At 33.2% G+C, this 25814-nt stretch overlaps 1 protein-coding gene, 1 long non-coding RNA gene and 1 pseudogene across 3 annotated transcripts; 1 reads left to right on the top strand and 2 right to left on the bottom strand.

Moving 5' to 3' along the window:
* Nucleotides 1–552: 552 nt before the first annotated feature.
* LOC105650960 (uncharacterized) lies at nt 553–3060 on the top strand. Of its 2 annotated transcripts, XR_001047711.4 has the most exons (3): nt 661–921; nt 1066–1266; nt 2018–3060. It is a non-coding gene; the product is annotated as an uncharacterized LOC105650960 (long non-coding RNA). The 2 variants fall into 2 exon arrangements; XR_002283604.3 differs by lacking the exon at nt 2018–3060 and having other exon boundaries at nt 553–921; nt 1066–1543.
* A 9213-nt stretch (nt 3061–12273) lies between these two features.
* Nucleotides 12274–13875, bottom strand: LOC149494582 (uncharacterized). The gene has a single exon (XM_089724043.1). It carries the CDS (start codon nt 13873–13875, stop codon nt 12274–12276), a length of 1602 nt encoding a protein of 533 aa, XP_089580169.1.
* A 21-nt stretch (nt 13876–13896) lies between these two features.
* On the bottom strand, nt 13897–19739 carry LOC149494583 (uncharacterized; annotated as a pseudogene).
* Between the last annotated feature and the right edge of the window lie 6075 nt (nt 19740–25814).

Consider the following 25814-nt stretch of genomic DNA (forward strand, 5'->3'; position numbering starts at 1 on the left):
ACATGGCGTGAGATAAATATTTTCTTGGTTGTAGGTTCCAAGCAGATATAACCCTTATGCTTCTTACTATAACCCATGAAAACACATCTTTTTGACTTAGGATCCAATTTATGCTGTACTAAATAAGTAATACATTAATATTTCAAATAAATAAAAAATTATTTATAATAAATTGTAAGCATAAAATAAAAAAATTTAATTTCTTATTTCAATGACACAAAATCAAATTAAAAAAAAAACTCTTCATTTTTATTGGTAATAAAAAAATATTGATTGATTAGATTGGTGTATTGAGCAGTCTTATATATCAGAAGTTAAGTTGCAAGGACACAGGACATGAGATAATTAAACGTACGAGATATGATAATTTTTTAAAAAATTAGGACATCCACACGCTTAGAACACAACACATTAAATAAGTAATTGAAATATCATGATTTCTGAAATTCAAAAGTTTTCAAATTAATTTTAAATCCGAGAATTTAAAAATATTATTTTATTAAAATGAATAAACTATTTTACAAAGAAGACAAATAACAAATAAACCCAACTACTTAAACCACTGAAATTATGCTAAAATCTAGAAGTTTTTAATAAATCGAACCGAATCAGTAAATCAAACCAGACCTAGAAAATTCCCATCTACATAAAAGAAGAGAAAGAAAGGTTTAAACAAAACCTTCTCTTTCGTCGATCCCTCATCATGCGACGCTCCCTTCGCTTTCCCCGATCAACTTTTCGACCACTGCTCGACGAGAGCAAGATGGCGATAAGCTCCCTTCGTGTCGCTGGTTAAGTTCTGACCTTCTTTCACGCCGAACGAACCTCCAGTAGCGCGATCTGGAGCTGTCTTCTTCGACAGCTTTCTCTTCTTCGACTTCCGGCGACCTTAATGCTTTTCCGGCGACATAACCTGACTTGGTAAGTTTAAAACACCTTCTAAGTAAGTCTAAATCTGTTTCCATCAAATAATGTGGTCCCTTTCTTTGTGAATGTGTATATAGCTAAAGTTAGGTTTTTGAGAATTGGGGATTTCTAATTTCTGCTCTAATTAATATCGAACAGTTGAAATTGATCAAAGAATCGAAGTCCCCATAGAATTTCGAACATTTTGATCTGTTAACCAAATGATCGCGGGCAAGAACCTAACTCTGGCCACTGTGTACGGCGGCTGTCCCGGCGGTCCGACGAGGCTTAGGTGAAGTATAAAACACAGATCTTCCTCTTGCTGTGTTGATCGTAAATCTCTAAATAGAAATCAAGTTGGTAAGTATTTAAGTACTAAATTGTCTAAATTTTATTTTTAGAGTTGAATTTCTAATTCCATAGGCTGTCAATTGCTAACAAATGAGAATTTGATTTTGTATTTAGAAAATATATTAAAATATTCCAATATTATTACAGCAAGTAGCATTGTAATTGGAACATATGCTTGTAGTATCTGTAATTGAGTTCCTATATATATATGTATATAAAAGATTGTTATTGTCATTTATGAGAGTACCAAAAGCCTAAGTAATGTTGATGTTGATGTTGATGTTGATATGGAAGGTTGTTGAATGGTTTGTTGTTAGTGAATGGAGGATGGGAATTATATAGTTGATTCGCCCGAAGGATGGGCTGTGTGAATTGAATGAATAGAAATGTTAAATAAATTGATACTATTTAAAACAGGTAGATTGTCTAATTTATAAAGGGCATGCTGCCGAATTTTTGGCAAAACGACTATTAGGATCCAAGATTAATTAAGTAAATGAAGGACATTAAATATTAATAGTATGTTCGTTATTATTAGTGCTATTCTTAAATTTTGATAGTGATCTAGAACAATAATACTAAGTGAAGATAAACTAAGAAATAAAAACTATATAATACAAATAAGAAACTATAAGTAATAAAAGGATTTGATTAATAAACATGAATATTCAAATAATGCAAGATAAAGTAAATGAAATTTAAGAGTTAAATCTTCTAGTTACAGAACCTTATTTAATATCATTTTATATCTGTTCTTTAGGGGCTTTAAAAAGTTCATCAGCATCTGATAAAGGATCGAGAAGTTGAGCAATGACTTACTATAAGCAAACAAACTGTGAGCAGGGTTAGATAATCCGCATCGCTCATGCATTTTACATCTATGCATACATGAATAATATGCTATCTATATGAAGCATGCGTACATGTAGAAATGCCATATAGGCGTGTATGCCATGAACAACATCGAATACATGTATTATATTAAAATATATGGCGATGCTGGATATTATACATTGCGTGAATGATGTGAAATTTGGTGATTGAATGTGACTTGTTTGTAATGTGCTGTGGAGTTAGAATGATGTGGGTCACCATGGGGTGAGAGCACGGGTATGGTGAGAATGCCGTCAGTGGGCCATAAGCGGGTGGTACTCCACCCCCCTTTGCACTGTGTAATTTGATGCGCATCGATGATAAAAAAAAAAAAGAAAAAGGAAAAGAAAGAAAAATAACAAAAAGGAAAAGAAAAGGAAAGTAAAGAGAAATAGACGGACGAGGTCCGTCCAGCCCGAACAGGGATGGACTCCCTGAGTGCACTTGATACAAGGATCATAGATTATTTTTCCGGAAATTATTTTAAAGCATGCTTTGGGGGTGAGCATGATCCTGGTTTATAATGGGTGATTCCACAGACTAATATCCATTGTTTGATTACTTGAATTATTGTGACTTGTTTGGTAAGTGTTCATTCATGCTTGCTTGTTCATCCATAATTAGCCAGAGGGCTACTGATTGTAAAACATGATCATTGTATGTACGATTGTATGGTATGGGAGGGTTATCTAACCCTACTCATTGAATTTAGCGCTCACCTTGCCTCCTTATTTTTCCAAGTGCTAGAAGAAGAGAAAAATCCTATGGATCCAACTGAATTGAAATATAAATAAAGAAAAATAACAATAAATGTATAAAGCATGTTGATGTAAAGATTGTAATTTATGGAGATCCGCAATTATATTCCAAGTGAGTTGTAATTGAATAATATGGATATATGTATTAATTATATAAATTGTATTTTCGATACATCTGTGGAGAATTGGATTGGGCTTTGATTATCAGAATATGATTATTGGGTTGAGGCCAGGATTGTGAAGAAAATGAGCTTAATTGATTTAGGCTTCCTACAGGTTTAGGAGGCCTTAACCCTACTGGCCCCCAGTGATGGTCCGGCTCTTGGAAATAGGCCGTGACAATTATTAATATTTCAAATAAATAAATAATTATTTATAATAAATTATAAACATAAAATAACAAAAGCTTAATTTCTTATTTTAGAGACAAATAAATTAAAAAAAATATTTTATTTTTTATTGGCAATAAAAAATCTTGGTTGATTAGCTTGGTGTATAGAAAAAGTTTCATATGTCTGGAGTTAGGTTACACGAAAACGGGACAAGAATGTATGAGATGCACAATTTTTAAAAAGGTAAAACATTTATACGTTTAGGACAAAGTACACTAAATAAATAATACATTAATATTTTAAATAAATAAATAATTATTTATAATAAATCATAAATAAAAAATAAAAAAACTTAATTTTTTATTGCAATGACAAATAAATTTCAAAAAAAAAAAAAAAAAGCACTTCATTTTTTATTGGTAATAAAAAAACCTTAGTTGATTAGTTTGGTGCATAGAGCAGTTTCATATACTAGAAGTTAGGTTGCATGGAAATGGGACACGAAATATAGGAATGCACGGGATGCAATAATTTTAAAAAGGTAGGATATCAACACGCTGAGGATACAATACATTAAATAAGTAATACATTAATATTTCAAATAAATAAATGATCATTTATAATAAATCATAAACATAAAACAAAAAAAAAAAAAATTAATTTTTTATTTCAACGATACAAAAATACTTGAATAAAATTTCATAATTAATAATGAAAAGAAAAACAAGATTAAGAGTTTAGAAATAAAAATTAGACAATAGATATGTGGATGGCTTCCTTGAATTTTGGCACAAATCTTGGATGCTTGAAATCTCAAACCTTAAATTTTGGCACAAATCTTGATGCTTGAAATCTTTGAGAGAGAGAGAGAACTATGTAGAAAAATACTAGATAAAGAGCATGTCACCAGCTATATATATAATTAACTTTAACAATCTCATAGGAAAGGTGGAGAACACAAGAAAAAAAACAAGTGTTTTTTCGTTAGAAAATTATATCTTCTTCTTCACATATAGATGAGGCCATAGTCTTCTGGCCTCTTCATCAGAAAAGGGTCGCCAATAAATCTAGCTCTAGGTCTATATTCCTCACTATCTCCACCATACTCGCTCTCTTTATTACTCAATTTATCATCAGAAGGAGATTTTGCATCAGATCCACCTCCATTCTCCTCTATCCCCATAAATTTTCCTTCCGGATGAGACCCTACGGCAGAACCCAGCTTATCCCCAACCTCATCCACCTGATCCACTTCCTCTGGAAACGGTTCATCTTCTGCATTATTCCCTTTTGGCTTCTTGGAGGAAGCTGCTCCAGAAGAGGCCGTAGATTCTCGCTTCCCAGCCATTCGGTATGGTGATGAGAAGAGAAAGCAAGGACTGCAGCAGAAAGAAAGAAGCAAAATAGGTCAGCATTCGATTTATTCGGTCCCTTTTGGACAATTCTTCAAATCGAACCGAATAAATTACACGGATAAGGTGGAAATCGAAAAAAACAACCGCCAAACACCTCAATTTATGAGATTATATTAGAATAAGGCTATATTTCCCCCTTAAACTTGGCACAATCTAAAATTTATCTAAAATTAATTTTTTAATATAATTTACCCCTTTAAATTGCACCAAAACGACAGCATTTTCAGTTTTTAAGGATTTTTTTTTTAATTTTAACTAGAATTTAAAATTGAAAAATAAAAAATATTTAAAAATATAATAATTATGAAAATTTAAAGTATTTGATTTAAAAATAATTTATTTAATTTGAAAAGATATAAAATTAGAAAAAGATTTGATTATATTGAGATATTTGGTTAGAAAAATATTTATTATTATTTATTTTAATTTTATTTGACTTTGATAAAATATTTAATTTCTTTTTAATCCTATTTGATTTATATCAAATAATTTATTTTTTGGAATAAAAATTGGGCATTTATACTTTTGGTGCAAGTTCAAGGGGTAAAATATACAAAAAGTTAATATTTTTTTGGGTAAATTATATATTGTGTCCAAATTCAGAGAGTAAATCGAGCCTTATTTGAATTATATTCTACAAAAAGCTTGTTTATGTCTTATTATATTTGCCTGTGATGTCATTATTTTTCTAATGCCTGAAGTAACTATTATAAACCACTGGATGTATACATGCACTCCCATACTTTACATAAAAAATGTTGTGATATCCTCTGTTTTTATATTAACCTATTAAAATATTTCAATTTGCAAAAATTATTCTATTGATACTTAAACTTATAAAATAGATCGACTAAACACTTTTCGATAATTGAAAAATATGAAAATTATTGTTTCAAAGATTATCGTAAGCACATATCAATAGCATATTTTGCATATAAATGCTAAAAACATCAAACAAATTGTTATTGCTAGTATAAAGAATTGTAAAATGCTACCAAAAATTGTAATTTCAGGTATAATAAGTTTCTCACAAAGTTTGAGGTGCCACTTAAGTCTAAATTCTATTAGATAAATTAAAAAAGTTATATTTTATACTATATAAGATAATATTAAATATGAATATAATATCATCAAAGATTTTAATTTTATTAGTTGAATAAATAAATGTAATTTAATTTTTAATTGGTTACGTTATATTATATATAATAAATATTAAATATGGTAAGAATACAGGATAAACGCTCATTTTGCACTTGAACTTAAGTTAAACATTCAAAATGTCCAAAATAATATATTTTTTTTGGCCAACTTCCTCCACAATGCGTGCGTGATTAACACGCAGTCAAACAAAAATAAAACAACTAATAAATGTTTAATTTAATTTTAAAGAATAAAGAAGCGGTTTAACCAAACAAAACATTAGAAATGCAGACCAACCCTCTCTAAGAAATTGCCCTTTACCTACCTACCAATCACATCATGTGCACAATTACTGTGATAAACCAAAGCAAATTTCTAACACATGTTCTCTCCATTTTTGTTGTTTCTACGAATAAAAGCTAAAAAAATAAAAGAAAAAGAAAAAGAAAAGAAAAGAAGAAAGCAAAGCAGTTCACTTTATTATAGAAGTGGAAATAAAAAGACATGGAATTATTTTTAAGTGGCAGAGAAAATTGAATGCATATGTGATATACTTATCTCTATCTAATTAATGAATTACGTCAATGGAATAATATGTGATCTGTATGTTATTGTGTTTGACATTTTTGCACCGATGAAATTTGCAATCAATAGACATGTGTTATTACATTCGGGCAACAAGCATTCAAGATATAAATTATTGCATTTCCTTTTTCGTTAAGCTTGAAGGGATGTAAGGAACTCGAAAGAGAAAGGAAAGCTTGCATGTCTTGTATAGGGTCTGAATCAACTCGACCATGACTCAGCAGTAGCAGAAGCAAAACAAAAGAAACTAATAACGGAGTCTAAAGCTATTGCTATTGGAATAATTTTGAAAAGACCAAAATTAAAAATATTGAAATGTATTGCTTTATTTTTATATATACTGGCTTAGTAGCTGACTTTTTATGCCAATTTAATTTAAAACCAAAAATTTTCCACGAAATTATATCACACCTTACCCCACTGTAAGACGTGACATGTCGCCCGTTGTATGTCTATATAAGAACTTAATAAACATACTACTAAGAGACTTAACTTTTTATATTCAAAATGCATGTGTGGTAATAATTTTAAATACTATTTGAAACATTTTAGATATCATAAGACCCATATTTATAAAAATCTCAAACTCAATAAATTTTCTTTTTATAAAAGATATAAACATTCCACTATTTAAAATGTTTTAACTAAAAGTCCATTACAAATTACACATTTACATACTCAAATAATTGGTGAAACCATTTACTATAAGCCCATTAGAAAAATGATTACATACTGGATTGTTTCTTTAGAGTCGTTATTAAGACAACAAATTAGTTTCAATAGTAACTAAACCATTCGAGTGCTTCATAATGTATATCAATAATTGTAAACTCATATAAGTTTCAGTCGTATTAGTCTGTTCAATATATATACGTGACTAGTCTCTATTTTATACATCATATAAATTTCAATAAAACTATTCATAAGGCAATGACTACATCAGTATCTCACCCTTTGAAAGTTATAAAAAGAACTCAACACTTTGTCGGACTTACTCTCCTACTCTTCCTTTCCTTTTTCCTGCGATAGTATAGAGAACAACTATCGCTAAACATAAGGCTTAGTGGTGCACTATATAAATTACACATATAAATAATACTTTACCATTAGATATTTAAGATATTTAAGTGTGAAAAGCAATTTGCAACATTACCTCTTTCAAGTTCAATGTTTATTATTTGTTTACTGAAAACAAATCAGTTTGATAGAAATAACAAGTAGTCATATCAACTAAATGATATTCATTTGCTTACAAAAACTAATCAACTTATATGCATATATTATGGCATAACAATACAATCATCAATCAATAGTTTTGTCTCCACAGCTTATGCAGACTCAATCTGAAGGGCCATCGGTGTCTTATGAGCTCATCAAGACAAAGCTATCTTAACCTCAATCCGTGATATAAATATCAATAGAAGAGGGACAATCTCAACCTCATTTAAGAGGAAACAATATCATAACCATATCAAGTAATAACCATATCATAATCTCAACTTGAACAAATGAAGTGATATCAAATAATAACTATGTCATGCATTTAGCTGTGAGACTTTTAAAACATCTCCATTATAAATCAATCATTAGCCATAATGAGTAGCATTTCATTTTGCTCAAACATTTCTATACCCATTCTTTCAAGATCATCCTCCATTTTCCATTCAAATGAGTACTTTGAAATTCATTTCCAACTATTATAAACATTTAACATTAGCTCTTTATTATTTTTGTGTAAAACACATTTAACTATAACTTTAGCATTTGCTTTCTTTATAATCAATTCACAATTGCAATAATCACATTTGAATTCAATTTCATTTGATATGAACATTTGATAAATAAATCAACTTTTTCTCTTGTAAAAGCTAATAAATTAGTAAGCTTAGCATATAACTTTTACCTTGTAATTTTTCATAAAATATTTCTTTAAAACTATTTTAATTATCACTTAAACAACATAAGTTATAGATATAGTGCACTAACTTGAATTAGAATGCTCTCCTAGCCTTATTCCTCTACTTATTGACTTATCTTCCAATCATTTCCACTTAGATATTGTAGCATGAAATTAATATTCATATTAACTCCATGCTACTCAATATACACACACATACTATCATATAAATGTAAATTAAGTATTGAAATGTAATATTCATGCTTTTCCTTCAATTTCATTATGCTTAATCAACTAACAGAGGACTTTATTTTAGGCATGAATTACTTCATTTCTCACACTTAATCACATTCTAGAAACATTAAAATAACAACTAAAATAATTGAACTTAATAACATATTAAAAGTATGCTAAACTCTTTACAAACTAGTGGAATACAAGATTTTCATCATATGAGTAGCATGCATTCCTTTGGCTATATCTCTCGTTTCTTCGATCTATTTGTCCTAAAATTTTAACAGCATCTTCCTCACATCTTAGGATACTGCCATATAAAATTTCATGAATTTTTGAGCTCATTTGCATAGCTAAATAACCTAAACACTACACCTAATTTTCAGTCATCCTTTCCACTGAGCAGCCTGCATTCATTTAACTATAACTCCACTTCTCTTTACTCATTGCACTATCCCTTTTACCACAACCTTTCCAACATCTTAAAATAGTTTTTGGTAAAATTTCATAATTTTTGGAGCTCATTTATCTATTTAACCAAGTCCATCTTTTTGACTAAATTTCAGGATGCATAATAGGCTTAAGCAATACTTTATCTCCTTAGCATTCTTAGCTTACCTCCACCACTAATTTACGCATAACAACTCTTGTAACACTTAAATAACATAAGTACCTTTCATATATCAAAATACCTAATTCATAGATTATCAATCAAATGACTAAAATTATCCACGTTGATCAATTATGCAAACTTAATTTCAAATTCATGCTTAACCATTCTCAACCAATGTAAATCACCTTAAAAGTACTTTAATCACTTCATTCTCACTAAGTCAGCAATAATAAGCAAGAACCTCATACCATAGTGCAAGGAAATAAAAAATTAAACCATGGAAAAGAAAGAGGAAGAGAAAATAACTAACCTCTCCTTAAGAGTCAGTTGAAAATTCCTTAGAAATCATGCACTTAAGCTTGTCCTTAAGAATTTTCTCTCTCTTCTCATGGAGCTTCGACCATGGATAGTAAAAATGAGCAAGAGGTGTTTGATGGGTCATCTTAAATAGGTGGCAATCAAAAACCCTTTCATAGTAATTCCCTCCATGTCCTTTAATTGTCTTTTTGCACCTTAATCCTTGATTTATTTTTCTTTTCTTACAATTGCACCTAAATCTTTTTGATTACTTTAGTTTTGTCCCAATTAGGTCTAAACCAAGTCTATTAATAATCTTAGCCATGTTTAAGTAACATCATACCAAAATCATCGATTTTCAGGGCTTTCAGGTAAAATTGTGCTTTACCGGGAGATCATTTTTCTTTAACTCATTTTCAATTCCCTTTAATATTTCAAATTGATTCATATATACTTCAATTTCCATTTAGTTAATATTAATATTCTCTAACTATAGTGTTTCTCGTCATTCACAATTTCTAGATTACTCGGATAATCGAAATAATTGAACAAGTTAGAATACCGAGAACTACCAATTTGAAATTCTTCCAATTTAATTTTCAAAACAAAATTGATTTCCATTAAACATCATATCTTATAATTAATAGTTCCTCATTAATAAATTAAAGTAATTTCAATTATTTTATCCTTCCGAATAACAATAATTACCATAGTAATCAGAATATTTAAGACCGTCGAATTGGGGTAATACAAATTCCATAAGAGATGGACAATCTGTGGATTGAGTTTGTGTGGAGTGAGAGAAAAAAAAGAGATTTTGTAGGCGTTCTCATGAAATTATAAATATAATAGAATAATAAAAATAAAATATAAAGTTGAAGACAGAAAAATCAGAAACTTCATTCGCTTTTATTTCTTATCATTATGCACTTGCACTAACTAGCTCAAAACATGGGCAAATTGATGCTATTTATACAAGTTATGGAGGAAATTGGCCTCGAAAAGTTAATTTTTGAGCATTTTGAATACTTTATCTAAGTTTAGAAGGTAAAATGAGCATTTTTTCCAAGAATATAATATGTTTTATTATTATTTTTATTAAATGTTTCATTTGATTGGTTATGATTATTTTAAAAAGAATAAATGTAATATGTTATATTTATTAAAGAATATATTATAAAATTTATTGTTTGATATAAAACAGAAAATAAAACTCACTAGAAATATATGTAAATATAAATTTATGATATAACATGTTATATTAGCAAATCATATAACATATTGAGAAGATTCCTTTCCTAAAAAAAAAAAACCATAAAATTAATTATATACTCATAAACTTTAGCCAAAAAAAAAAAAAAATAATCAAGAATCAAAATTATAAACAATGCTCTAAAACAATAATAAATATATTAATTATTATAATAACTATATATCTATAGTATATTATATATACTAAACCGAAAATCAGAATCATTGTTCAAGGAATAATGTTATACCGATTTAACTGTCTCTTCTTCATATTATTCTCATTTGTCCTTTTACCTTTTTCTACTGACTTTACCATCTCCAAAATTTACCGATTGTGCTCTCTTCTTCACCATATACCTCTCCTAGATTATACTTATCTTCTAGGTAATTTCCCTTTTTATTTGTCTTTATTCTCATTTTCATTTCTATTATTTTATTAGATTGCATGAAACCCATATACTGTTTTCTTGCTAGATTTTATGATTTTCAAAATTATATTGAAATACCTTTTTTTTTTCTTTGAAGAATTTTTCTTTGAGCTTTTTAGATTTGTTATTAGATCATTTGATTGCTTATATTTAATTTGTCATTGTTGCATGTCCTTGATATGGTTCAAATTTATTGATGTTGAGTTATAATTCGAGTTAATTAGAAGAGCTGGATAGATTTGGATGTTTAGAATTTAAGTGTACAAGATAGTCATATATAAATTGAAATTACGAAAAAAATAATAACTTACAGATACTCTTGTCTACTTCCATTGACACCATCTTGATCTCAAATACTAAGTTGAATTAAAAAGAAGTAGCCATGCATAATTGTCCGTGGAATGACTTGGTGCTTCCTCTTTATTTCTACAAACTTCCAATTGGTGGAGAATGATTTTTATGTTTTTAACGGTGTATATATATATATATATATATATAACAAAATAAGGATCGCAATATATAAATATGAATAAATAATTAAGAATCATATGATTTAGCAACAAACATACAAAATCATTAAAAACAAGTGAAAATAAATCATTATATATGAAAGTTTTAGGTTCCTGCAACCTTAATCTGGGATCTCCAGAATTAAGTCAGAGTGTGGAGGGAGAAGAGAAAGGTGCCGTCAACACGGACTTAATCGAACAAACTTAACATAACAACTTTAAACAATTTTATTTAAATACAAAATACTAAATATAACACAATATTTTATACTTACAAAGGTTTTATAATTAGACTTTCTCCAACTTTGATTTCTTACAATGAAGTGAGAATCAAAAGGGGAGAGGGACTTCTAAGAGAGAGAGATGTTTTTGGCTTATTTCTAGCTTATGCCTTCACAAGGGGAGAGGCTCCCTATTTATAAGAAAATTAATAATCTTTACCGTCTTTTACTGTTGATGAATAGTGGTTGGTCTGCCACCGAATCTTGACCTTTACTGTGGATGAACAGTGGTTGGTCTGCCACCGAATCTTGATCTTTACTGTGGATGAACAGTGGTTGGTCTGCCACCGAATCTTGACCTTTACTGTTGATATAGTAACTTGGCTTCTACTGTGGAAATAGTAGCTTGGCTTTTACTGTTGAAAATTAATGAGTGGAAGGAATAAGGTTCCTTCTGCCTATTTTATAGGGAATCAGAACAAGATGAGGACGATGATGTGTCCTTCTTTTTCTTTTCTTTTCTTTTTATTTTTTCTTTTCTTTTTTCTTTTTGCTTTATTTTTTCTTTTCTTGCTTTTGCTTTTTTATCGGCTTTACTTTTGATTTTTATTGTTGGCAGAATATTGTCTTCATCACTGTCGTCAAGGGAAGATACAGAGACTGCTGAAGATGATGATGAAATGAATTTATTTTTGCCTTTATGACTTGTTTTAGATGAGGATTTACCAGATGACACGCCTCTAGGTTTACTGGATGATGGGTTTACTGGGAGTTCTGAGCTGGTTGAAAGTTGTTGAAACATTTCTTGATAGATCAGTTTACATTCTTCTGGGGTTTTAGCCGCAGCTAACCGGGTTTGACACTGTGCTTTCTGGATTCCAAATGTAGGGTTTTCCGGAATAGCTAGTGTACTAGCATAGGTTAATGCTGGCATGGAGGAGTTAGCTATTTTAGTACGAATCCATTGACTGATCTTTATTTCAGTAGTGGTATTTTTGAAAGATCCCCACCATTTTATTTTGTGTCTTTTTACTAACATAGGAATTTGGGTTCCCGGAACATATTGATAATCAAAATACCACTGATATACCCAAGGGGTGAAGAAAGTCATACAATAATACATCAAGGATGGAATATGGACTTCTCCAGGATTAGGTTTATAGTGGGATTTAAAATAATGATATAAAGAAATAATATCAGGAGGAATGATATCCTCAGAGATACCTCTAGACTGCCACCACTTTTTAAACCAGTTTGGGATTTTTAAATCAGTTCGGATATGTTGATCAAAATAAACTAACCACGAATGAGTGGTAGTTGGATTTTGAATACAAAAAACTTTTTCCCAAGCTTCTTTGTAGTCAAAATAATTATATGTAGTATTGTGTTTATGTAAAACTTTAAATCTTACTGGAGTAGAAAGTGAAGATACGGGCCAATCTTTAGGATGAATAACCCATTTTATTTGAATAGAAGAATAAGAAATTACAGTTTTATTTTTTGTATCAAAAGTATGTTTTATTTTTACAGAACCAGTATCTATTAAAATATTATGATAATACTCCTGAGGTTTTGAAAAATCAGTTGGAACAAAATACCAATCCTCAGGATAATAATGCTTTATGATTTGCCAAGGATTAATATTATTATATCCGTCCTCGACTTCAATTTCATAATCATAAATATTTTTGACAAACCATTTATGAATACTACTATTATTAGAATACTGGATTTTTGGCAAATCCACAGCCATCAACGGATTTGATAAGTCTTTACTATCTACCGTTTGAGACAGACTAGCCGTACCATGAACGGGTACGATTGCTTGAGGTTTAGAAATCATATCTGTATCTTCTGTGGAAGAAGATGCCATACCTTGCAAGGCCTTTAGTACCTCTGGAGATTGACTGAGTTCTTCAATCCATTTTTTGAGGTCTTTAGAAGGGGTTTGTTTACTAGTTAAGGTAAAGGTTTTAGGGAGATCTTCAGAATGCTCAGAAAGAGCTTTAGTGGGTGAATCTGGCTCTTGGATAGATTCTTTTCCCTTATCCTTCTTCTTTCCCATTGTTCTGTAAGAATTCTCGTGTCAGAAAGTCTGGGATATTAATAGTATTTCCTTTAATGTATTCTATATCAAATTCAAAAATACTTAAGAGTGCTTGCCATCTAGCAAAAATTTGTTTAGAGGCAAGATTTTGAACATCCTTTTGCAAAACATCTTTTGCAGATTTACAATCAATGCGGAGCAAAAACTTTTGATTTAATAAATCTGATTGAAATTTATGTATACATATAACTATGCTTAAAATTTCTTTTTTAATAGTGGAATAATTTATCTGTGTCTGGTTCCAATGTCCTGACGTATATTGGATTATACGCTCTGTACCATTGATTTTTTGTTTTAAGATGCCTCCATAACCTATGTTGGATGCATCTGTTTCTACAATTTTAAATGCAGTTGGATTGGGGATACATAAATAAGGAATTTCTTTTACTAATGATTTAATATTTTTTACCAATTGTGTATGTTTGGCGGTCCAGGGACCAGTATTTTTTCTAAGTCTATCATGTAAGGGTTTTATCATGTAATTTAAATTAGGATAGAAATCAATGACATAATTTAAACAACCAAGGAATCGCTGAAGTTGTATTTTATCAGGAAATTTGTCTCCAAATACCATAGTTCTTTCTATTGGTTGAATTATTCCTTGTTCAATATAATGTCCTAAAAATCTGATTTTGGTTTTAAATAAATCCATTTTAGTTTGACTAAGTGCTAAACCATTTTTTTCTATAATCATACAGAAGGTTTTTAAATGTTTAAAATGGTTTTCAATAGTTTGACTAAATACTAACACATCATCAATATATACTATACAAAATTTTGAATATGGGTTAAATATATCATTTATTATTCTTTGAAATTCTGAAGGTGCATTTTTTAATCCAAAAGGCATTACATTCCATTCATATTGACCGAAAGGGACAGTAAATGCTGTTTTATATCTATCTTTAGGAGCAATTTGTATTTGCCAATAACCTGATTTCATGTCAAATTTACTAAAAATATTAGCATTGTACAATTTCTTTAAAAGATCTTTTTTTATTTGGAATTGGGTATCTTATCCATTTTAATGCTGCATTTAGTGGTTTATAGTTTATTACCAATCTTGGTACGCCTCTTTCTATTTCCGCATTTTTATTAACATAAAATGCTGCACATGACCATGGGCTTCGTGATTTACAAATTAATTTTTTATTTTCTAATTCTTTGATTTCGCTTTTACAATGATTCTGTATACTATATATAAATCATTATATATATATATATATATATATATATATATATATATATATAGGAGACTATTAGGTCTCTAATCATAACCCTAATAGAATATACAATCCTAACCAAGGTTAATTCAACCACACTTAAAATCAAACACATTTAACTGTCCTATCAATACTTTTAATGATCACTCTTCAATAATAGGTTTTAAATTAGAACATTTGGATTGTAGAGCTTACTCCAAATATTTTATAACCAAATGACACACAATCAATAAGTCCAAATAAATAAATTCCTAACATTCTTCCACTTCGGCGCTATTGATTGTTAATTTTATAATAAAACTTTTATTTAGAAAACGACTATTGATTTAGCAAATAAAGGAAACTTTTATGTGGCCACTCATTTAAAAAATATCATAATCGAAAACAATGCTTCAAGCATCATAGTTTTGTCTAATAAACAACTAATGTTGAACTATGACGACCTTTGTATCAATTATGGTTACAAGATAATTCATAATTACAAAATTAGTTTATTTATTTACATGAACTACATGTGTTTAAGTATGGTGTGAAAATTAACACCATCTTGTGATCAAAATATGCTAATTTCAACTTTGTCCTACTTTAGTTTTTCACAAGACTTCATTTATGCTTCCTAAAAAGCTTGACAAACAATCATGCTTAAGTACAACTTAAGAGCTTCTTAAAATCTACAGAAATTAAACTATTATGTGCAACATTTATGAGCATATAAATTTCACAATGGTGATCATCAATAATTATATCAAGCAACAATATTCTAAAATAGGATATTGTTGGTTCTTTTTTTGGAAAAGAGCAACGAATCTGCTAGTTGACAACTTGATTTGTGAATTAATTGCGAGAACGCCAGGTGTGTGAACTACCCAACTGAAAAATAAAGTGTGCTTGATCTGACTTCTAGGCTGTTGATTTGGTTCCACGGTATATGTTTCACCAGTTATGTGATTAAAATAAAATTGGTAAAGGAAATTGTAAAAGAGAGTTTGATCGCTTGAAAAGTAAATAGAATTTTGATTGCTTGTATTGAAATAAAAGATTGTAATTATAGGAAATGTAAATAAACTGCTCTTAGGAGAAATAGAGACAATGCTTTGAAAATTAAATTGATTTGACTCGTTGGAGAGTTTGATTGATTATTGAATTCGTCGGAGAATTTTGGTTTCTTGTTGGGGTTTCCTTGCTCCATTTATAAGCTTCACAGGCAGTTACCAAAAGGATTCACGGATACACATTTCCATTAGTTTCTTTGGTGTTCCACCTTCCTGTACTTGAACAATTGCTTGAGGAGTGCTTGCTCAACTGCATAACGTCTTCTTTATCTATTTCTTTTAATTAATTAATTAATTACTAGAAATTAATTAATCAATTAATAACCCAAAACAATATTAATTGATTCCCAATAAAAATATTAACTAAGTCCTAATAAAATCCAAGCCCAAACTCAAAATATAAAGCCCAAATTTAAAAGCTCACAAAATGGGTTGGTCTGATAGGCCATGCTTAATATGTTAGCCCATTTTGAAAATTCTAACCCATTTATAATTAAAAGTAGAAAGATTAAAAAATATAATTCCAAACAAATAAATAAGAAACCCTAACACTGCATTCACCTCTCTTTCCCAGATTCATGCCGTCAACAAACACCCTTTTTTTTTTTATCAAACATTGTATAACACGAACACCATTCTATCTCCATCATTAACACCACAAAGACCAAAACAGGTAATAACTTCTTCATCGCTAACTTTGAAAACCCATGACGATCTAGCCTTGATAATCACGTCATCGCTGCAAAAAACTATGCTCAAAGCTTTTTTTTTTTTTTGAAATATATATATATATATATATATATATATATATATATATATATATATAAACGGTACTGAACATTCATTTTCTTCTTTGTTTTCTTTTTTTTAAGGGAAATTTGATCAACATTTTGTGGCCATCTTGGCCACCATTGCAACTGTACACCGCACACAACACTCCCCTTTCCTTTTTTTTTTTTTTATAATAGACATATAATAACTAATATATATTATTTTTTTATATAAATGTAATAGAAAAGTGGGTCTCTTTAGATGGCAGTGAATTTGTGAAATGGGAATTATGGTTTGGTTCCTGTGTTTTATCTCTGATGAATTTTTTAAGAATTATAGCTATGGAACCAATAAAAACGAATTCTAGAGGCTCCAAATTTTCATACCAATTCCATTGGCGACCATTTTTTCAGATTATGGCACCAGTGAAAATATATTTCTACTATGACCAATGGAAAACTAGTTCCTCTAACATGAATATAAATTGTGTTGCAAATTATGTACCTTTAATTTTCTACTAATAGTTTCCATTGCTTCATTTGTTAACTCCTCGGGTGGTGCCCTTGCTAATGCACCAGCTCCTTAAGTAAGTTCCTCTGCTAAACTTTGCACCATTTCTTTTTGTTAGATTCTCTCTAGGAACATTTGCGATTGGTTCATCATCCTCTATCAGCTGCTTCTAGATATATATTTTGAATTGAGGTGACTCCCCTGGCTCATATGTCTCCTGCTTGATAGTCTCCTCTTCTCACCATTTAAGATTCAGATGTTCCAGTTATCTCTTCTCCACAAGTATGCTCTCTATTGCACTTGCCCTTTGTCGCACCTGCAGATGACTCGTCTCCTAAGTTATTTGTTATTATTATTGAGATTGAGGATCTATTATTTATTCCTTTTTCCCGAGTGATCAACATTGTTCTTCTCAGGTACAGGCTTGGATAAAAAGCTATGAGACACACTCCTCCACTATTTCATAGCACCAGTGGACTTGGAACCAGTTCAAATATATGAACCTTGACTGACCTTTTTTTTTTTGAATTTGTATGAAAATATTTAAAGCCGTGAATCAGCCTTTACACATTTATGAAAGAAACGACCAGTAGGCCTATTTACTTTATTCATGATTTTCGTGGGATCAGCTATGTCACCTGCTTATAATTGTTGCGTTGTTTGCTATACGTGACCTTTCTTAGTGGGGCCGTGGGATTAGCCCCACTGCCATTACTGATGATCCCTCATTTCCCACCTGGTGGAATAATACTCCTTAAGGTAACGACTATTGTCATTTCTCTTATGCGTCTCTCCTATGCTACTTGATAGCCAATGAGCGTTTCCTCTAGGCCCTTATGACCATAAAAATGTATGATCTTCTATTTTATCTCAGGTTTCAACAGGCTACTAATATATGAAAATTTTTGAATTCCTAAGGGTATTGAGGTTGACTTCCTCCAAAAGATCTTGGACTTTAGTAAGAACATTGTCCAACTTAAGAAATGTTAATTCTTCCCTGAAGATCCCTTCAGCAACATCAACCTCCAGGTACTCCTCTGTAGCTACCCTGTCAAATAGTTGCTGTAAATAAATTATGGAGATAGTAGTTACAGCTATTGCCATCTCTTTATTAGTATATGACTTAACTCTTTAGGTGTCTTCAAGGACTTCGAATGAACCTACAGGTTCTTCAATTGATAATTGATACTCCTCAGATCTACTTCAATAGCATTGATAGATGCCACAAGTGGGAAAGGATCCTCATCAATCAATATCTGCTCTTTGTCAGAGAAACTCAACACTCCTATATTAATGTGATCATGTAGAGCATTCCTGAAATACCAACAATTATTAATATTATGGTTCCAGGAATCATGGTACTTACAGTATTGCTTGCCTTTCATCTTTTCTTTTGTCGGCAACTTATGATGAGATGGAAAAGATATAATCTTTTCCTTCAACACGAAATCAAATATCTCCTCTATCTTAGAAACATCAAATGTGAATTAAGTCTCTAAACTAGATTTACTCTTCTGAAGAGCTCTCTTTATTGAGCTTCGAGGTTTGGACACACGAAGGAAAATGAATTCACCAAGTCAGCCACAATTATTTCCTGATGAAGCTCATGATAGTAAGTTCCTGGTGAGCTTCTTTTCATCTGTGATTCTTCTTTCAGTAGCTCTTCATATTCTGCTACCTTAGCCACCAGCTCATATAAACCTTTAAACTCCATCCCTTGGAATTTCTTCCTCAGCTTGAAGTCCAAGCCTCTCTGAGCCATCTTAATAAACTTGTGTTCAGGTAAGAACGCCTTACACCTGTTCCTCAGCTTCTTAAACCTTACAATAAATGAGTCAGCCATATCTCCACTTCTTTGCGTCAACCTAGACAACTTGGCCACACAAACCTCTGGCTCAGTTTTAAAGAATTGGGTATGGAAGAGACGCTTCATCTCATACCATGAATTGACTGAGTTCCTCCGAAGTGTTGAATATTAGTTGAAAGCTGTATTTGTCAAGGAGTTAAGAAACAGTCGTAACTTAGAGTTAGCAAAATTTTCCAGATTGGCAAGTTCCCCACATTAGATGGTGAATCTGGCTATATGCTCCACGGTCGATTGTCCATCTTCTTTAGAGAATAATGTGAAGTCTGGAATTTTGTATCCTCTGGGATAAGGGTTCTCTCTGTCAATTGTTTTTGAATACGGCTTCACAAACTCTGGGCGGGCAACCTATCTTAGACCAGGCCCATACAGCTCCTGCACAGCGTCCCTCAGAATATCCATGGTGACTTGGGAATCTAAGGAACAAGATTACTCGCCATTTGAGGAACCACAGTGACACCTGTATATGTATTACGAGGAGCTATGTTGAAGGCAAACCCTCTAGTTCCTTGGCTTCCTTGTTTTCTCGTTAACGACTGAGGCACTTGAGAAGCCTCAGCCTCATAAATACCTGGGTTAGTCACAGGACTAGTGGTCCCAAAAATAATGTTAGGAGTCACTGTAGGCCTGCACGTGGGGCGACCTGTTTGGAGTGGTGCCTTTAATGGGTGGTGCATTGGCTCCTCTTTTCGATATGGTTGGTGCATTGGCACCTCTCTTCAGCAAGAGCACGACCACTGTCAGTGCCCCCCGAGGGACTTCGAGGCTGTTGTCCCCCCCCCCCTCGAGTTCTTTTTATCGATGTGTGAACATACTAATAATGCATGGCAATATCATAAATATATTGTATTAAAAGTAATGAATGGATAAATGGTGTAATTCGGAGAGGAGACCAACTCTAATCTCGTTTATTAAGGATTCTAGGTCGTGCGACACATTCTCCCAAATCTCGATCAGTTAGTTTGGTTAGGGGCCCATTGCCTAGGCTGAAATTCGTAGGTATGCCTTCGTATCTCGTTTGTGTGAGGATCAAGGCACATAAAGTTCTATCATCAATTACGATGGTAGGATTTTGAAGGTGCCATTGGGGGAGTGAGCTTATGGGGTGCAAAAGATGGACCGGGCAAAGGGTGCCGAACGGATTGGGCTTTTGGGTTGAAAATTGATTTTATCGATTTTGCCAGACGAATCGGGCTATAAAGCATGCTATGTGCCGGACGGACCGGGCTTGACAATTTATAAGGTGCTGGACAGATCGGACTTAATTGACAAAGATCGAGTTTGAGTGATTATAACCTAGGTCGCGGGTCAATAGGTCGAGTGGTGCAAGTGTGCAGTTGCGAAGCTCCATGATGGTAAACGACCAAAGAGGTCAAGTATTCCTCCAAATTAAGCTAAGGATGGGCACGAGGACCCTAGTATAGTTCTCATAATATTGTTAATTAACAGATTATGAATTATTTTTAAATTAGTTAATAATAAATTACTAATTAGTAGCTTTAGTCTAAGGAAGACCAAAATGTGAGTGAAAGTCAAAGGGCAAAAATTTAAGCGTCTGCAGCTTGCCCCCACTTTGATGACATTTTGCTCTTTGAGCAAGATGTCGTCAAAGTGTAAAGTAGACGCGAAAGTAAGACACACTTACTTGATTGGTTTGCGTTCTTTGAACAGTTTGGATGTAGGAAGTGCGCCGTTCTAGTGGCTTTGTTAATGTAGGGTGTCATTTTTGGCGGTGTTCTGCGGGTGAATTGCGTCATGATGGTTGACATCTTCTATGTACGATTGCGTCATTTTGGTGGCTTTGCTGAAATTCGTCACTTTGGACTGGTGTCACTTTGGACATGTAGAGTGGAGGAGTTGTGCCATTGTGATGGTTGGCCATTCTGTGGATGACTGTGCCTTTTTGGCAGCCTTGTTGAAATGCGTCACTTTTGACGGATGCATTCTTTGAACGGTTTGAACTGAAGGGATACGAAGTTTTGACGATCTGGTCAGGAGGTGCGCCACTTGGGACGACTTGATCTGAAATGCACCACTTTAGGCGGGTGCATTCTTTGAATGGCTTGAACTGAAGGGATATATCGGTTTCAATGATTCGATTAGGAGGTGCGCCACCTTGGACGACTTGATCTAAAATGCTCCACTTTGGAGAGGTGAGTTCTTTGAACGGCTTAAACTGAAGGGATACGTCAGTTTCGATAATCCAGTTAGGAGGTGCGCCACTTTAGGCGGGTGCATTCTTTAAACAGTTTGAACTGAAGGAATATGCCAGTTTTAACGATCCGATCAGGAGGTGCGCCATCTGGGATGGCTTGATCTGAAATGCACCAATTTAGGCGAGTGCATTCTTTGAATGACTTGATTTGAATTACGCCACTTTGGACGGGCCTGTAAAAAGCAATTTTGCTAATATAAAACAAAAGCCTTTGGCCTATTATGGTTAGTAGTAAAATTCCATGATTATACCTAGAAAAGCATGCTTGTGTGAAAATGCGTGACTTTGCATCGAAATATGTGAAAAAGCATGAATTTATATGAAATTGTGTGACTTTGCAAATTTTTATGAATTAATTGAAAAACGTGCTGTAGCACGCAAAACGAGAAAAATTTTACTTGTTGGCTCGAAATCTTACTTGTGACCAGCAGTCATGCCCCTACTTAAGTGGCGAGTCATGATGGGTTATCGACTAAGCATAGAAGCTAGTCCCCATATATGGGCTTAAGGCCCAACTTGGGCTCAAAAGCCTAAAAAAACTATAAATAAGTGAAAGAGAACCTTTAGGTTTCACTTTCACTCAAAAGGTTCTAAATAACTTTTGAAATCCTCTGCTTCTCTCTCTACTCATCCAAACATTATGGTTGTGGAAAATATCGCTGATTGGATTCCATGGAGGTGTTGTGATCGATCCCGTGACTCTGGTATTAAGCCACAACATGAAACTTGGGGAGATTGTTCCGATTGTTGGTGATTCCGTCAGTTTACAGGTAGATTTACCACGCACCATTGTTGGAGCATGGCCAAGGTAATTCGAAACCTTTTCTTTTAATTTTCCTACATTAGAAACACTAGAAACATGTAAATAATACATGCTTCGCTTGATTTATGCTTTTTTGCACCATTGTGGCGTGCGCCACAATAGCTGCAGCATGTGCTACTTGCGTTGTTGTTTGGTTGGATTGATCCTCTGGCCTGGCTTAGGGCGTGGGCCTCTGAGGTAGTGGCACCCGCCCACCACTTATGAAGTGGCTGGTGCCCCTTCTTGTGCCTAGTGCCACAAGGCCGGTACAACTGCTCGTTTTTTCTGTTTTTCTCTGATAACCTACAATGATCATACATATGCCCGTGTTGTGCATTTATTTATTCGTATTACTCATAATGCTTTATCTTATAGAAGGGCATGTCGCACGTTGAGGATGGTGGAAATGCCTTTAACATCGGTGAGTGGTTCGACCGGCTACCCGAGCGAGTGCAGGACCGTGTCCAGGAGGCTAGCTTTGGACACTTCGTCAATACCTTATCGTGGGTTCAAGGGTAGAGCTTGCCATTGAGTTTGTTGGATCTGATGTAGTGATGGATGGACACTACTCACAGGTTCCATCATCTATTCGGTGAGATAACTATCACACTGGTCTACTTTGCCACTATCACTGGCCTACCGTTCGGAGGGGGGTCAGTTGTGTTTGGTGATCAACTCTGATCTTTGAGCCGGGCAGGGCTGCGAGCGAGCCTCATAGCCGCTATTGGCATCGAGCCCACTATCACATAGAGTCAAGTTCGGTATGATAGTATTTATGCACAGTATAAGGAGATGCCCCAGGAGGAGCTGGAGTTAATGGATGTAGACACAGTGGCTCGAGCTTATCTGTTTTATTTGCTAGCGACCACTCTCTTCACCAACCATGGGAACGATGCAGAATTGGCATTGTTCCTGATTGTAAGACCTTGACATGACTGGGTAGTTGAACTAGAGAGCTACTACTCTGTCCTATCTGTATTATGGGATGGACCTCTATGTGAGAGGCAGCCATCTGAAGATCGATTATCGTCATGCCATAAAGGTGAAGTAGCAAAATCATTTCTGCTATTTATTACATTTACTTATTACTAACAACTGACTGTTGGTTATTTTTCTTTTATAGATCTGGGCTTGCGAGCATCAGGTGCTTCCTATGCTTTGTCTTTCTCGTTTTGATGCTGGCGTAGATGAGGTGACTCTTCCCCGAAGCCCGGCTTGGAGCTATAGTGAGAGATATGCTTATACTACTTCTGATCTATCAGTATTTTGTCAGATGTTGAATGGCTTGGATTAGACCACTGTGAGTCTCTTCACCAAAATGCTGAAACTTGCTTTATTTTTCCTAATTCATGCCACTCATTGTTTATTGTTCCTTTACATATCTAGAAATATGCGTGGGGATAGGTTGTTGACTTCCCTGACTTTATCCAAGCAGTTGTGCCATATCCCACGTTGCTGACTTCTTTGACTTTATCCAGGCAGGCAGCTGTGCCATATCAATAGAGGAGGCTACTCCTACCCGATCTCTTCTATGGTATGTATCATCTTGGAGAGAGGGTGTATAAGTGGGAGATCAGTGCTGTAAAAAGGAGAGTGCCACATGGAGTCTCATACTTCATGATGGCCACTCGAGAGATAAGGGGCAAGATGATTGCCACGTGCAAGTGGGGTACAACAGCTATTGATCATTCGGCTGACTTTAGACCCGGCGCTTACGTGATCTTTGTTCGGAATCAACTGTTGATACGAGTACCTCCATTTGCTGATGATAAGCCGGCTCTGGAGGAAGAAGAAGCGATGGGAGATCAGGGGTTGTCCCTTCTCGAGTAAGTATCACTTCCTCTTTTTTCTCTATGCTTTGCCCTAGTATGTCATCTTAATTGGTTATTGTAGTCACTCTATTATGGCAGCAGTGCGGCAAGCGCATCAGGAGGGGATTTAAGACTGAAGTGCCGGACTTTGCTATCGTGGTCGACAAGCCAGAGCATGCCCCACGTGCTTTATTCACCTTCATTTATGCGCGCACTGGACTGACTGCACAGGGCATGCTGGAGATGCACACAGTGAGTCTGTACAGGATCTCTCTGCCTGGCTGCACTCACATAAGTCTGATCCTTCTTATTTTTAGTCTCTCCTCTGATTGAGCAAGCTCATATAATATTTGATGGTATAGAAAAAGTAGAAGAATTTGATACCACTGTCTTAAGAGAGCAATTCGCAAGCTACCTTCAACTCGCAAGTGATTTTTTGCAATAGAAATCATATTTTTCTTCAAGCGTTTCATCGAAATTTCAACTTAAGAAATTAGAGAAACTAAGAGGACAGCTGGACAATTCTTTGAGTCTTGAAAAAGAAGCCATTGCCAACTCTTCATTCATGCAAGATGAACTTATCAAAATTGAGGAAGAACTAGCAAGGCTAACGTCAAGAAAGAAAGTACTTGAATCCTCCTTAGAAGGGATAAAAAGTGATACCTTGGAGAAACAATGGATGGTTTCAAAAGTTCATGAAAAAATACCAAAAGTTGAAGTTGTGCCTATAAGTAGTGCCAAAGATGAGCACTCTCTTTCTATGGTTCAAAAGCTACTTTCTGATAAGCACAATGAGTTAGAGCAGCTTGAATGGAATCCATAGATGCTTCCCCTTTTTTCTCTTTTTTTTAGACTTTATTTAGCCCTCCAACTTTAATTTAATCAAAAGCTTCAGTTATTAATAAATTTTGATTTCATTAATCACTTATCACATTTATCCTTCTTGCTCAAAAATTTTTCACGATTGTACTTAGCAAAATGCTAAGTTGTCGATATACCCTCTTTTGGAAGGATCAAGTCATTATGTTATTCAAATAAACTTTTTTATTTTGAGATTTTTTTTTGTGACTAAACTTAGTACAATACTAAGCTGCCTATGTACCCTCTTTTAGAAGGATCAAGTCATAACATAGTTCAACTATAAGATTTTTTTTGCTTTAATTAGCCATTTACAATTTTAGCTCGTGTGGACCAGGAGCATTGTCGAGCTTCTAGGCGTAATATCTCTTCAAGAACTTGTCATTAATTGACCCGATTTGCACTCCATGTTGTTCAATTATCTTATATGCTCCATTTAAGTAAACTTCTTGAACTACATATGGTTCGTCCCAGTTTACGAGAAAATTATTGCTTATACGTCGTGACATGATTATTAGACTTCTTATTGCTAAAACCAGAACTCCAACATGAAAAAAGCGAACTCGTTCCTTCTTGTTAAAAGCTTTGCATATTCGAGCTTAATAACACTCCAAACATTATTGTGCTACAAGTTGTTTTTATCCAATGGTTCTAACTCTTGCAGGCGAAGCTGAGCATTATCTTTGTTGGAAAGACCTTCTTGGATGGCAATTCTCAAGGATGGAATTTATTGTTCGAGAGGAAGAACAGCTTCTACACTATAAACAAGTGAATTTGGAGTTGCTTGAGTT

This window comes from Jatropha curcas, chromosome 7 (genome assembly GCF_041381405.1).
Source record: "Jatropha curcas cultivar XTBG-Jc1 chromosome 7, XTBG_Jcur_1.0, whole genome shotgun sequence".
Lineage (NCBI taxonomy): Eukaryota > Viridiplantae > Streptophyta > Magnoliopsida > Malpighiales > Euphorbiaceae > Jatropha > Jatropha curcas.